The sequence below is a fragment of the Delphinapterus leucas genome, chromosome 3, assembly GCF_059928025.1.
Source record: "Delphinapterus leucas isolate spDelLeu-1000000601 "Yukka" chromosome 3, BTC_Dleu_Yukka2, whole genome shotgun sequence".
In the NCBI taxonomy this organism is placed as follows: domain Eukaryota; kingdom Metazoa; phylum Chordata; class Mammalia; order Artiodactyla; family Monodontidae; genus Delphinapterus; species Delphinapterus leucas.
Genome location: NC_143131.1, coordinates 114787366 through 114801952, shown reverse-complemented (window position 1 = coordinate 114801952; position 14587 = coordinate 114787366). Strand labels below are relative to the sequence as shown.

At 46.8% G+C, this 14587-nt stretch overlaps 1 protein-coding gene across 1 annotated transcript in view; it reads left to right on the top strand.

Moving 5' to 3' along the window:
* The window catches only part of TRPC7 (transient receptor potential cation channel subfamily C member 7), a 124357-nt gene that overhangs the window by 103813 nt on the left and 5957 nt on the right, over positions 1-14587 (top strand). Inside the window, exons 7-9 of the mRNA XM_022588864.3 lie at positions 4431-4626; positions 9794-10015; positions 10653-10733. Coding sequence (XP_022444572.2) covers positions 4431-4626; positions 9794-10015; positions 10653-10733 — 499 coding nt within the window. The remainder of the gene's footprint in view (positions 1-4430; positions 4627-9793; positions 10016-10652; positions 10734-14587) is intronic.

Genomic DNA, 14587 nt, shown 5'->3' with positions numbered 1-14587 from the left:
CCCTCAGCCCCTTCCACTGCAAGCCAGAAGTCAAACCATCAAAGACAGCACAGGCTGGAGAAATCAGAAAGAGGATTTGCATGAAATCAAGGGTTGGTGATGATCCTTGCAGATAGGAAGGAAAACGGGCCTTGTTCAGAAAAGTCAGTATGCAGCTGAATTGTTAACTCCATTCAGCCCTGTGTGGAGGCACCTGAAGGTTGATGGGGTTGTATGTGTTCCTGGGTAGGGCAAGGCGACCAGAGCATCCTTGCCCACAGCCTTATAGCACTGGCTCACACCGGTGGGCTTGCTTTGGACTGGGACCTCCACAGAGATAAACAAGTTCTGTGCCCCCTGCATCCTGCTCTGTATGGTGCCTGGCACATAGCTGGAGTTCAGTGAATGTTTGGCAAATAAACACATGAATAAAAATAATAGGTACCATTTATTGGACTCTTACCATACACTTTAAATGGGTTGCTCCATTTAATCTTCACAGCAACTTAATAATAAAGTACTATTATCCCTTTCATAGATAAGCAAACTGAGGCTCAAGCAGGTTTTGTAACATGCCCAAGCTCACACAGCCGGTACATGATGGGGCTGGGATTTGAACCAGGTATGCACCTTTGCTTTCTTACTCCTCCGGCTATCTCTGTGAAGATTCCTGTGACTGACACAATTGGAGGAACCTGTGGCAAACTTGGTAGAGAGCCAGAGTGGGTGGGAGGAGGATATGGAACGAGCAGCCACCATCCCTATCAGTAAAGAACCTCAAATTTAGCCTAGAGACCAGCTATCTGACAATGGGGACTTTTTGTGAGACAAGTGGCTTCATGGTGAATATCATCTACGTCAACTGCAAGATACTTTCTTCTTGAAAGACAGTCCCAGACCTCTTCAGTGACTGGTCTTCTGCACAATGCCCTGTATCCCATAGCTCCTGAAAATTATGGGCGATGGCTGGTACATGACTCAGAGAGCATCATTACTTCACAAGACATTGGGGCTCGCTCCAGTGCCCAAGCTCTTGGGATGAGGAACGTACTACTCACTCCTCTCCAAGGCCAGCCTTCTCTCTAAGCATATATTATCAGAGGTTTCCAAGGTCAACGTAACACAACGCAGTGAGGACACGTTTCACTTATTTCCCACTACATATTAAACCAGAAGACACCACTAACCTGACCTATCAAGTTACTTGTGGAGCTCTTGTCACCACAAAAAGCATCAAGTTTTCCTGAAAGATTTTGTCCTCCTTTTATTTTTCAACAAGGATGTCTATCATTTCATATTGATTTATAAGAGCTCTTTATGTAAGAAAGACATCATCCATTGTCATATGTGTTGCAAATACAAATCCTTTCCTCAGTCTTTTGCCTTATATGTTTACTTAATATGTTTTCAATATCTACAAGTAAAGTTTTACATGAGCATATCTTTCAAACTTTCCCTCTGTAGTTTTGAAACGTCTCCCAGGCCAAGATTATATAACTACTAATATTTTATTCTGGCTTTGACTATGTAGTTTTTAAACATTAAATGCTTTAATTCCATTTAGAATTTATTTAGTTAGATGGTTTGAGCTATGGATAAAATAGTGTATTGCTTACCACTTAGCCCAGCTAACTGGACATAAACTCAGCCCATAATGTCCCCTCTGAGAAACAACAACAGCAAAAATAGTCTATTCAGTTAGTCCACTGAAAGTTCATGTCACGGGGCGTGAGTACAAATGAAAGTCCCAAGAGGCCCCAAAAGTGAATCTAGCCATTATGGACGATCCAAGACAATGAACCCAGCTTTTCCTTAAAGGAAGTCTTTGTTACTGCAACTCATTTTGCCCCATGATAAGAGGAAGCAAGGGCTATAGACACTCCCTAAAGAACATAGAAGAGTTTGTTAAAAAGGCATAGCTTGGCTAAGATCCCTTCCTGCCCAGCCTGATGCAGAGGATTACTGCTTTGGAGGGGGGTTACTTCCACTCAGGCAATCCCAGTGAGTCTGGGCCACTTGTAATTAGATTCTCTTGGAGGTCATGACCAAATACTAGTCCAGAGGTGAATCCTGAAGCTACAGAATAGAAATGAAACAGGTGTGAAGACTGTCTGACACCCAGACAGCAAACTGAACAGATCAGCATTCCAAGCCTTGGGGGTGGAGGTGGGGTGTTAGAGGAGGGACAAAGGCATAGGTTTAGGGATCTGTAAATATTCTTCTTTTACTGGAACACATACTGCTTAGTGGGCTGGCTCTGTCCCCTCCAGATTATTAACACACAATGCCTAAGGGAAGGCACCAGGGATAAATCAGAGCTTAGTAACAAAATTCATAGCAAGAAGCAAATGAGAACAAAACGCATGCCGAATCTAGGCCATTTTCCCTAATCAAAATGCAGAAGGTTTTCCCTGGACGTGTTCTAGAATTGCTTAGAATTGCTTGCTTCATTTATGTCAGTTTGTGGGGTTCTCCAAGGTAAGAAAGGGAAAATGAATTTCTGTTAAATGTCCCTCAGTTGGATGTATTATCCACTTCTTAAGTTGTTCCTGGTAAGTACATTATCCTGCACCAGTACCTGTTTGCCCAGCCCCTCCCTTGGACAGCGTGTCCTCTGGTTTTCACCTGACCCTGCTAGGAAGGGACCAAGTGTGAGAGAAATCATGTCCTGCCATCTCCTTTCAGTTTTGATTTGGGGCTCATTCAGTGGTTTTAGATTCTCTCTGCCACTGTTCCCTTCCACTAGGGTGATAAATGAAAGATTGCTTCTTAATGGAAGGCAATACCTGCAGTGAATCATGCCCACACATTGAACGGCATCTTTTTCACACAAAATGGATGCTGCATCTCAAGTGAGGAAACAGTTTTGCCCCTTTCTCAGAATAGCATCAGGATCTGGAGCTCTAAAATAATAGCTCGATACCCAGTCTTTATTGCTAAACCCCTAACTAAATTCCTTCTTACTAAAACTAAGATAAATTAAATATTCCAAACTCACAGATTTAAAAGAAAACAAAAACAAATAATGACAACAAAAACTCAGTTCAGTGTTCAGTTTTCAGACTCTGAGATGCACAGGGAATGAGCAAACAGCTGGCTAGACACACACACACGTACACGCACACACTCACACACACACACACGTACTCTCTCACACACAGGAGAGCTGAAAATTCATGCAAGTCAGTGTTGGACTTTTAGCCAAAGTGACAAGTACTAGTATTTTTGTACATCTTGTCAAATAAATACCAATCCTTAAAAAACGCTGATTTTTTTTTCCCGAGATCTAGCTAATCCTGGCCATTTTTGGTAAGTGCTAAAAATCTGAAATGTTAAAGAGAAAAAAGAAAGTGCTTTCTCATAATAGGACCCAAACTCTGGATGCAGACTAAAAGACCTGCACTTAACCATTCAGATATTATCACACACAGGCACGTTCTAAACCACCCAACCAAAATCCAGCTTTCTAATTGAATTCTGTGTCACAAACCTGATATAGGGTCAGAGCCACAAAGTATAGACTGTGAGACGTGCTTGGGCCTTACTCTTAAAACCAGTGTATTTGGTAACTTGATAATCTCAAGTGTCAAAGAGCAGTGTCCTAAAAGCCAGCTCTTCCCTGGGCAGCCCTTACAGTACATGCAGTGTCTACGTTGAGCGAGCTGCAGGGGGAGGCTTGGGCAGTTTACCTGGTGAATTTGATCAGCATGGACAGCAGACTCATCACTCATTCCTGAAAGTTCATCCCCAGTTTAGAGCACCCGATGTATGTGGCCGGCCTCGCTACCCAGAGCCAGGATGCTGGTAAAGCATAGTGGTTAGAAGGACCTGCTTTTGAAAACCTCTGACATGCCTGGATTTGCACCCACCTGCCAGCTGAGTGCTCCTGGGAAAGGCACGGAAGGCTCTGAGCGTCAGTACTTCCAGCTGTCAAATGGAGGGAATGAGCCAGCCCACCACAGAGGTGGTCACGGGGCTTAAGCGCGCTGCCCTGTGTCAAATGCCCAGCAAGCCCCAGTCGCCAATGATGCTGGCTCCATTAGCGAACACCATCCTCTTCCCTCTCCTGTGGGGCTGGGTAGTCTGAGAAGAGACACTCAAGAGACTACTGAAGGAAGAGTGTGCTTTCTGAAGCTAATAACCTACAAGGACAAACATTTGCCCTGGTGGTTAATTTTAAATGTTTAAGCAATTGCAACAAGATACAAACTGATGCTGCAGCCAAGGGTCCCAATAAAAGGGTTGAATAGAAAAGAAAGAGTCTACCCTTTACCATGTTCTTTCAAAGTCTTCTTAGAAACCTGAATATCTCATGACTTCAGAGTACAGATACCAGCTAGCAGCCCCAGCCCTACTCCAGGGTAACCACTGATGTCTGGGTAGTGGCAACTCTCCTGTGAGAAGTGTTAGCAGATGCAAACCTCCTGATAGGACTGTCTGTTTCCTCGTAGGGTTGAAGAAAGCTTCAAAACCTTATTTTGGTCCATCTTTGGCTTGTCTGAAGTGATCTCGGTGGTGCTGAAATATGACCACAAATTCATCGAGAACATTGGCTATGTTCTCTACGGTGTTTATAACGTCACCATGGTGGTCGTGCTGCTCAACATGCTAATAGCCATGATCAACAACTCGTATCAGGAAATTGAGGTAAGACCAGTTAATTGAAAATGCTCTCTCTCCCTGGGCTTAATTTGCATCGCTGTTTTCAGCAATGGGGTAATGACGTCAGAAGCTCATGTGTTATTAAATGTGAAGCCAGAACAGCAAACAACAGACATTTTCCTCGGATCGCTCCAAGAAGCGCTTCCAGTCAACCTGCCATGACACACGGCAGGCACCATGCATGCAATGGCCCAATGAGGGCAGAAAGAAACAGGGTCACGAATCTTTGCTCTTTTACATGTGTCCCCTCAGGACAGCATGCAGGTGACCCATGGCAAATGGGAATGACTGTTTCTTCCACCCTACATTCACTTCTGCCTCTCCCGAGTTATTTATTAAGTACCTACTGTATGCCAAGCCCATGCTAGGCACTGGCGATACAGAGATAACCAAGACACGATCTCTGCCCTTGAAGAGATTCTCACTCAGTCCAGTGAGAGAAAACAGATACATCAATCGACAAATTACGATGCAGTGGGGCCAGTGCACCCAGAGAAGTCCTAGAAGGTGTAGGAGGTGCAGAATAGAGAGAGTGCATGACGATGGGGGCGCCGAGGCTTGCAGAGGTGATTCTTGAAGGCCGTTCAAAGACTGATTTTGCCAGACAGACAAAGGAGTCAAGACAGTATATCAGGAGGCAATTTACCAAAATCTAAAATGCACAAACCGTGAACTATTGATTGCAGCCTTGTTTGGAACAGCAAGAAATGAAAAACAAACTAAATGAGCATTACTAGGAATCTAGTTAAATAGATTATGATGGATCTGAACAGTGGGAAACTGTGCAGCTTTTAAAAAGGATGAGGACTTTCTCTATATTCTGATGTGGAAAGACCTCCAATTATAATGGTAAGTAGAGAAAAGGCAAGTTGCAGAACAATGTATATATTGTACTCTGTGTAGAGAGGAAGAAAAAGGAACACGTATTCCTTTTTGATCATATAATCATTTGAAAAAGAAAACTAACCTGGAAGGGTGCACAAGAAGAGCACAGCAAGGGGCGCCTGTTGAGAGGTAGGGGTTAGAGGTCATGGTGGGTTTCCAGGCTTTCTCTTTATACGCTCTGATGCTTAGAAATCATGTCATTGTTCTACCTATTAAAAGTCAAATAAATAAATGCAACATTAAAACAAAATAAAATGCACTGACCCTTTGACTCAGCAAATCCGTGCAGACATATGATTTTACATAGATGTTCATTACAAGAAAAACTTGGAAATAGCCCATCAATATAGGAATATTTAAATAAACTGATATAGCACAGACTTTAAAATACTGTTTATAAACATTGAGAAAGACCTTTCTGTGCTGACAGAGCAAATCTCTATGATATTGTTAAGTGAAAAAATGCAAGCTGTAGAAAAATATCCATAGGCAAGTCTCATGTACGTAATAATACAAATGTGCAGACACAGAAAGCAAAGGTAGAAATAGGGTATCCTCTGGGGAAGGGAGTGAAACAAGAAAGGAGATTTGAAAGGACTTTCACGTTTGCTTGGTATACCTCTGTACTTAAGTCTTTTGTAAGAAACAATTACCTGTGTACAGAAAAAAATTAAGACTTCCATGTATTTGTTTGCTAGGGCTCCCACAACAAAATATCACAGACTGGGTGGCTTAAATAACAAAAAGTTATTTTCTCACAGTTCTGGAGCCTAGAAGTCCAAGATCAAGGTACTGGCAGGACTGGTTTCTTCTGAGGCCTCTCTCCTTGGCTTGCCGATGACTGTCTTCTTGCTGTGTCCTCACAGGGCCTCTCCTCTGTGTGTCTCTTCCTGTCCTTATGGTGACACCAGTCATATTGGATTAGGGCCCCACGCTTACAGCCTCGTTTAACCTTACTTACCTCTTTAAAGGCCCTATCTCCAAATATAATCACACTCTAAGATACTTGTGGTCAGGGCTTCAACATATGAATTTTAGGGGAAAGCTTTGGTCCATAAAATCCCTCCAAAAAAGAGTATTCTAAACCGTAGGAACAGCATGTGCCAAGGCAGGGAGGGATAAAACAATGTGGTATACTCGGCACTGCGCTGCAAGAGTGTAGACTGAGCAAGAAAAAGAGGTAAGAGGAGAGAGGAAGAGGTGAGCCAGTGTGAAGCCTTAGTCTTAGCCCCCAGCCTCACCGCCCTGCCACCCCGCCACCTACAGGAAAACGCAGCACTGTGTCAGCAGACGAACAACATATATATATATAGATATATATATAGATATATTTAAGTGTTTTACAGACTTGGTCACCTATGTGAATACTGAGCTGTTGCTAACTAACCCTCCCTGCCCTCCTGGGCCTCAGCTTCCCCACATGTAAGAGAAACCAGATGGTCCCTGGAATACATGGGTTTCTGGAGCACTCGCCCCAGGTGTTCTGCCCCAGCCTATCGAGCACATTGTGCGTTGGTCCAAATGAATATAACGTGGGAAGTCACGTGAATAGCATGGGTGATGCCCACCAGTTTGGGGCAGGAGTGAGCAAACCCACGGCTTATGACGTCAAGTTATCCACCACAGGGCGGTGCCAGGAGACAGAGAGAGCCCACTGCAGCCCACTGGGCGCTGGGCTTCTCCTTGTCTGGTGAGAGCAAATGTCCCCACCGTCTTACTGGTGATGCGTGTACAAAGACCCTGAGATCGGCTGCTGGGACGTGCCTAGTGTTCATGGTCACGATGAACCTTAATGAAGTACGTATTTGTAAGTTCTTACAGGAGAACACTTATTTATTCAACAGATCTTGAGCACCTACGTCCGAATCCACGGACCTGCCTGCCTCTGTGCCTGCCACGCCCCGCCCCTCACCCCCCGCCATTGCCCTCCTGTAGGCAGATAGGCCTTCTCCCCCTGAGCAGCCCCAGCCATGTGCCCTGGCCCCCTACCCTCTCTCCTCCTCGGGATCAGCCACTGCACATTAGCCCTCCCCACCTACATCCTCACCCTCTCCCCCTCTCTAGCTAATCCTGCCTGTCAGCATTTAAATGCATCTCTTAATCTTTTTTTAAAATAAATTTATTTATTTATTTATTTATGGCTGCATTGGGTCTTCGTTGCTGTGTGTGGGCTTTCTCTAGTTGTGGCAAGCGGGGGCTACTCTGTTGCGGTACACAGGCTCCTCATTGCAGTGGCTTCTCTTGTTGCAGAGCACAGGCTCTAGGTGCGCGGGCTTCAGTAGTTATGGCACGGGGGCTCAGTAGTTGTGGCTCACGGGCCCTAGAGCACAGGTTCAGTAGTTGTGGCGCACGGGCTTAGCTGCTCCGCGGCATGTGGGATCTTCCCGGGCCAGGGCTCAAAACAGTGTCCCCTGCGTTGGCAGGTGGATTCTTGACCACTGTGCCACCAGGGAAGTCCCATCTCTTGATCTTTAAAAAAAAAAAAAAAGTAACTACAAACAATCCTCCCTCCATTTCACTTTCCAGCTCTGAACCTCTTTGTCTCCTGCTCTTTACTGCCTACGAAGAGTTGTTTACACTTCTCACTGCCTCTCCACTAATTAACTGCTACTCTTCTCCACCCCAGCCCACCCGCACTTGACCTGGTTGAGAACTACTCACCCCTTGGATCTCAGCTCAAATGCTAGCCCTCAGGGCAGCCCTCCCTGACCCCCAGGGGCGGGACCTCCAGCACCCAGCGCCTCCCCCAGCTCTTAGCCCAGCTCTAGATACAAAGAGCTGATGAGTTAACACACTCGTGTCATTGGCCAGGCTGCGTGTCCCAGGAGGGCAGGATTGCCATCCCCAGTACCTACCTAGCACAGGCCAGGCACACAGTAGGTGAGCACTAGGTGGGCACACAGTAGGAGGTTTGCTGAGTGACTGAAGGTTGAACATCAGGCAATGTATTAAGCTATGGAGATATAAATAACACTTACTGAGGGTTTACTAAGTATCTGACATTGTTTTTCCCGCATTAACTTCTTTAACTCCCACAAGAGCCTATGAGGTAGGTATTATTATCCTCATTTTACAGATGAGGAAACTGAGGCCCAGAGCAGCTAAGTCACCTGCCATGGTTACACAGCTAGTAAGGAACAGAGGCAGGGTTTGAACCCAGCCAGGCTTCGGAGCCTGTGCTCTCTCCACTGCATCACCCTCCCTCTCAGGTCGGCAGTCCCTCCCACACCTCTCTGCTGTACAGCCGAGATCAGGAACGACCCCTGTCCTCACAAAGCTTCCAGTCTAAACGACCTGTATAGCATGTCCCCATAGAGCAGGCCAGGTGCCGATGGGGTCTCAGTAAGAGCAAGCCTGCTGGTACTGACCTTATACTCTCCTGGCACATCCCAGAAGCCTCATGTGGACCCCTGCTGGGCTCACAACCCCTTGAAGTATAGCTCGGGCCTGTGTGGAGAAAAGCCCACTGCCCACAGCGCACATATTCAGTGCCGACCTCAGGGCTACGGGAAGCAGGCTATCACCATGAGCAGAGGAGCGAGCCCAAGACCACTGCCTACATCACACAGCTAGTAGGGGTCTAGCTGATTCCAAACCCCACGCCTCTTTCCTGGCCTCAGACTGCCCTCCTAGGACAGGGGCCCAAGGAGCCCCCCTACAGAAAACACACACCTGCTACCTCTCAGGGGGGCCCACTCAGCGTTTCTGGCATTGCCACCAACTCAGAAGTAACAGATCTGGGCTTTAAATCTACCACCACCACCACCAGGGAAGAGGGCGTGGCCAGGCTACCTGCTGCCAGCTCATCAGGTTTGCTCCCCTTGAATTACATACACTAGACCTCGTAACATCATTTGACAGCACTCTGACCAATGAGAAATACACTTTCTAATAGGAAACACATGATGGTGTCTGACATGGTAGCCACGAGCCACATGTACTGAGCACTCGAAATGTGGCCAGTCCAAATTGAGATGTGCTATGAGTGTAGCATGCCAATTTCGAGGGCTCGGTATGCCAAGAAAATCTGAGCTATCTCATAAATAATTTTTATAATGATTACATGTTGAAATGATAACATTTTGGATCTATCAGATTAAATAAAAAAACATCACTGATATTAATTTCACTTGTTTCATTTTACTTTTTATAATGTGGCTCTGAGAGAATTTTGATGCCCTTGTGTGGTTCTCCTTTGCGGCTGACGTTATGTGCTGTTGGATAGCACTGCCTCTGATGGTGTGCTGTTATTTTCCTTGCCCCACAGGAGGATGCAGATGTGGAGTGGAAGTTTGCCCGAGCAAAGCTCTGGCTGTCTTATTTTGATGAAGGAAGAACTCTACCTGCTCCTTTTAATCTAGTGCCAAGTCCTAAATCATTTTATTATCTCATAATGAGAATCAAGATGTGCCTCATAAAACTCTGCAAATCTAAGGCCAAAAGCTGTGAAAATGACCTTGAAATGGGCATGCTGAATTCTAAATTCAAGGTAGGTAGCGTGGGACTTATGGGGCTAGAGAGGCAGCAGGAGGGGGAGGGGGAGCTGTGTGTTCGGTTCAGATGGTGCCCCTGATACGAGGGAAGTCAGGAGCCCGGAGGGACCCCGTGCTTTCCAGAATCAGCCAGAGCATCAGCAAAGCTGCAGTCCCAGCGGGGGCAGCCGGCCGGCCGTAGTGCCCCTCCTCCTGCGGGCCGAGCCGGGACCCCACTGAGGGACTCCTTAGTGGACTCGGAAACAGATTAGCTCTTCCCAGAAAGTATCTGGATCATGATGACTGGGAAGAAAGGTTCCCTGCCCATTATCTCCCGCTCCTGGAGATTCTCAATTATTAGCATATTAAAATCTCTGGGGAGTCTTGGAGGAAGGACACCCACATCACTTTAACTGAGTGCTTTCCAAACAAAGCTGACCAAACAGTAATTTGTAACCCACTGACATTCTACAGAACTAGAGGCCCCAGGAACACGTTCTAGAAAGCCAAGCAGCAGTGGGTATAGTGACCTCCTGATGGTCCTCATTTTAGAGACAGCCCCGTATGCAGGTCCTGTTCGAGTCCTAGCATGTATGTATGTACAATCGTGTATAATGTATTATATATTATGTATTTTCTTTTTTTTTTTCCTAGAAGACTCGCTACCAGGCTGGCATGAGGAATTCTGAAAACCTGACAGCAAATAACACTTACAGCAAGCCCACCAGATATCAGGTAACCAACCCTTTCCCAGGTATGGGCAGAAGCGGACTCCATTCAGACAGCGATTTAGTCACATGGCTGTGTCACTCCCCCCAGAACACAGCTTCATTCCTTCCTTCATTCGACAAATATTTATAGAGTGCCTACTGTATGCCAGGCACCATGCTGCTTCCTGGGGATACAGACATGGTTCCTATCTTACTGGCACTTCCAGTCCATAGAGGGAGAGATACAATGAGCAAGTAAACGCACAAATAAATATGTAACTTCAAATTGATAAAAGTGCCAAGAAGAAAACAATCAGATGTTAAAATGGAGAAAAATAGGGAGCCCCTGCTTAGATATGGCTGTCAGAGGATGTATCTTCAAGGAGAGGACAGTTAGCTAAAACCTCAGAGATGAGAAGGAGGCAGCCACGTGGGGCCTTCCAGGCAGAGGAAGAGCAGCAGCAAAAGCTAGAGGGGAGAAGCTTGGTGGGTCCACAGCAGCTAGAGCTCTGAGTAGGGGAGAGGGGAGGGCAATGAGGTCAGAGTCCAAATCAGGGGCCTGGAGCAAGGTCAGGAGGTGGATTTCACTCTGATGTACCCAGGAAGGCAGTGGGAGGAGTTTAACTTGGGGGAGGGAGAAGATGATAAAATTGTATTTATGCTTTAAGAAGACTACCTAACTGCTATAATGAGAAGAGACGGGTGAGGACAAAAGTGGAAGCAGGGAGACCAGTGAGGAGGATGTGACAGTCACCCAGGTACAAGGAATGGCGACTTGGAGTGTGAGAAGGGTGAGGGAGAAAGACTGACTGACTCAATATACGTTTGGGATGCATCGCCAAAGGGACGTGATGCAAACCAGCGGGCGCCGGGTAGGGAGAGGCAGGCACGCAGGATGGCTCCCAGGGATCTGTCTTAAGCAACCAGGTGGATATTGATGTTTCCGGTAAGCACCTGACCTTAGACTGCCAGCAGGCAAAGTCTGTTGTTATAAAAATTAGGAGAACTTATGTGCGTACAGATCTTGCTTTGCTTTTGGAAATTAATGCAAAATCTCTGTATCCGTTTGCATCAGCCAGTGATAAATGGTTATTACAGGTTATTGATTACAAAAGTGCAGGCCATACTTTTCTTGCTTGCCCACTCCCAATGACCAGCAGTTTTACCCATGCTGACCATTTCCTATCGGATGTAAATCTGAAGCTGTCCTGAGTACTCCTTCAGGCCAAGGTGATATGACCCTGGTGCCACCATCCCCGAGGGAGCCATTACAGACTTAGCATCTTCCAGACACAGGTCTCTAATTGAATCTCCATCCATATTTCAGAAGCTAGCTGTGCAGTTAGGAGGAGTTAAGTGTACAATTAAGAAACAGCTCATCCCTCATAGTACTTATAGTTTTAACAGATGACATGGGCTAAAAATTGGCAAAGGGCAAGTCTTGTCTTTAATTGTGCACAAAATTGGACCTGACCAGTTTGATCTGCTTTGATTTATTTTACAGGACAAATCCTTTGGTCAGGGGAAGGATTTTTATTTCTTAGCTTCTCGGAGAGAAGTAGAGATTATCTGTGCCACAGAAAAGATAGAAAACCCTAGCAGGGGCTTCCCTGGTGGCGCAGTGGTTAAGAATCCGCCTGCCAATGCAGGGGACACAGGTTTGAGCCCTGGCCCGGGGAAGATCCCACACGCCGTGGAGCAACTAAGCCCGTGCACCACAACTACCGAGCCTGTGCTCTAGAGCCCGCGAGCCACAACTACTGAGCCCATGTGCCACGACTACGGGAGACCGCGCGCCTAGAGCCCGTGCTCCCCAACAAGAGAAGCCACTGCAACGAGAAGCCTGCACGCCGCAGCTAGAGAAAGCCCGCGTGCCGCAATGTCAAGGAAGGCAACCGATGTGGTGAATGTCTACACCCAGGACGAATCCCTTATGAGCGAGGCCCTGTTCCAGAGCAGTCTTGAGCAATCCCATTTCTGTCTTTCATCATCACTGGCTGAGTCCCTGCAGTCTTCAGTCTCCCGGAGAGCTTCCTGCTATGATTACACAGATTAGCCGGTTTGCAGCTTCAGGCTACTGATGGCCTGGGAAAGCAGGCTCACCCTGTATTTTGTGAATCCAGCAAGAAAAGCCTCGGGCGACTTATTCAAATCGTTATCACCAGAAAGAAGACAGAAAAACTGGGCCAGTGGGCGTCAGAGGGGGAGGGCTGAGAGGACGGTGGATGGAGCAGAAAGCCTCTTGCATTTGTACATTGGCACCTTGCTCAGTCCTTCAAGGTCAAGTCTGGGCATCTTCCTGAGCTATCATCCGCTCAAATAGGAGTAAACGCTGAGTTGACAGACAGGCAGCTGGAGCAGACTAGACACCGGGGCACGTGAGAGAGGCAGGATCCGTGACCCCCACTGAACAGCTGAGGGAATTCAGGCTTCGTGGCAAAGGTCACACGGATGGTTGAAGTGAGATCTGTCTGACCCCATCACGCTGCCAGGGCACTGGCCCCTTACTCCTCTTCACAGTGTCGGAACCTGCCCTGTCTGTGTCGGACAGCCCCTGGGAAGAGCTCTATCTGAGCCTGTGGGGAGGAAGCTAGGAACGGAAGGTGCTTTTGCTATCACGGGGCAGCAACCGGTACGGAACGAAGGATTTGGGCAGGGATCTAAAAATGGCTCAACCGATTTCTTGGGCCCACTGGTGGCCTTCCACGCTGTATTGCTTTCCTCTCAAAGCAACTTCCCAAAGTGCCAAGAATGTGAGGAACCCAGTTCACGCCCTCTTTCTTACCATCCAGGCTGCACCCACAGCCTTCAACTCTTGGAGCCCGTATGCTGTCAGCCTCTCACCATCGAGGTTCTGAGACATTCTGGAGCGATCCCCATAAGATAAAAGCCCCGTCGTTGATACGTGTGTAGTTGTTAAGCTTGTTTCCTTTGTGTCTCTAGTGCATCTGCTTGATTGCTCAACCTTAGCAGGTTGGGTGTTTATTTGAAGCTTGTCATTCCTTCAACTTTTTAGGGCTCTCTGTTATAAGGGAAGGCAGTTCCTCCAAACTTCAGAGGCTCTCTGTGCTTTGCTTTTCTTAGGCTTCCAGGGGTCTGAATTGTCATTTTTCACAAAATTGCTTCCTTGCTTTTGTAATTTTTTTTTTTTTTTCCAATCTGGGCTCTGTGGACATGAGACCAAACAATGGAACAAAACCATGATACCGGCAAAATGGCCAAAGTGTGCTTCCTATCAAAAGCTACCCTTGACCTGTTCCAAGATCTGGCATGTCCACCTGTTGGGGTGTGTACAGACTTCATATACTCAGTCTCTGAGGATACATTTCATTCATAGGCAAAGCAGACAAGCTGCATCACAAACGAATCGTAGAATCTAGGCACAGTCCATCACTGAAAAAAGCCCCAACTTTTATGATGCAATCCCTTCCCCAAAGCCCAGTGGGGAGTCCTCTTTTTTGCCTTCTAGATGACCTTTTCTGTAGAGATTAAAGCCAACAGAATAGACAGCTTACCAGTGCTGATTTCTTCCATTCTGGGGTCTGATAAACCCCAGTTTAACAGATGACTTGTCCTGTGATCCATTTTGTCCATTCTCTTCCAAATGTTCCTCAATTTCTCTGTTCCTAGGTGGCAGCATTGCTTTCCTCGGGATGCTACTTTGTTTGCCATGTTCAGCGTGTGTATTCTCTTCCTTGTCTCTGTCTTCAGCTGCCCTGGCTGCACAGAGCGGTCCCTTCCATTCCCTCCTCACCAGCAGCAGCCAGAGGCCACCTGGCTCTTGGAGTCTGGGCAGGGCAACTGTGTGCCTCCCTCCCTGGATGTGGGTCTCAGTGTCACAACCATTCTTACCCATCGGGCACCTCAGTATTAGTTATT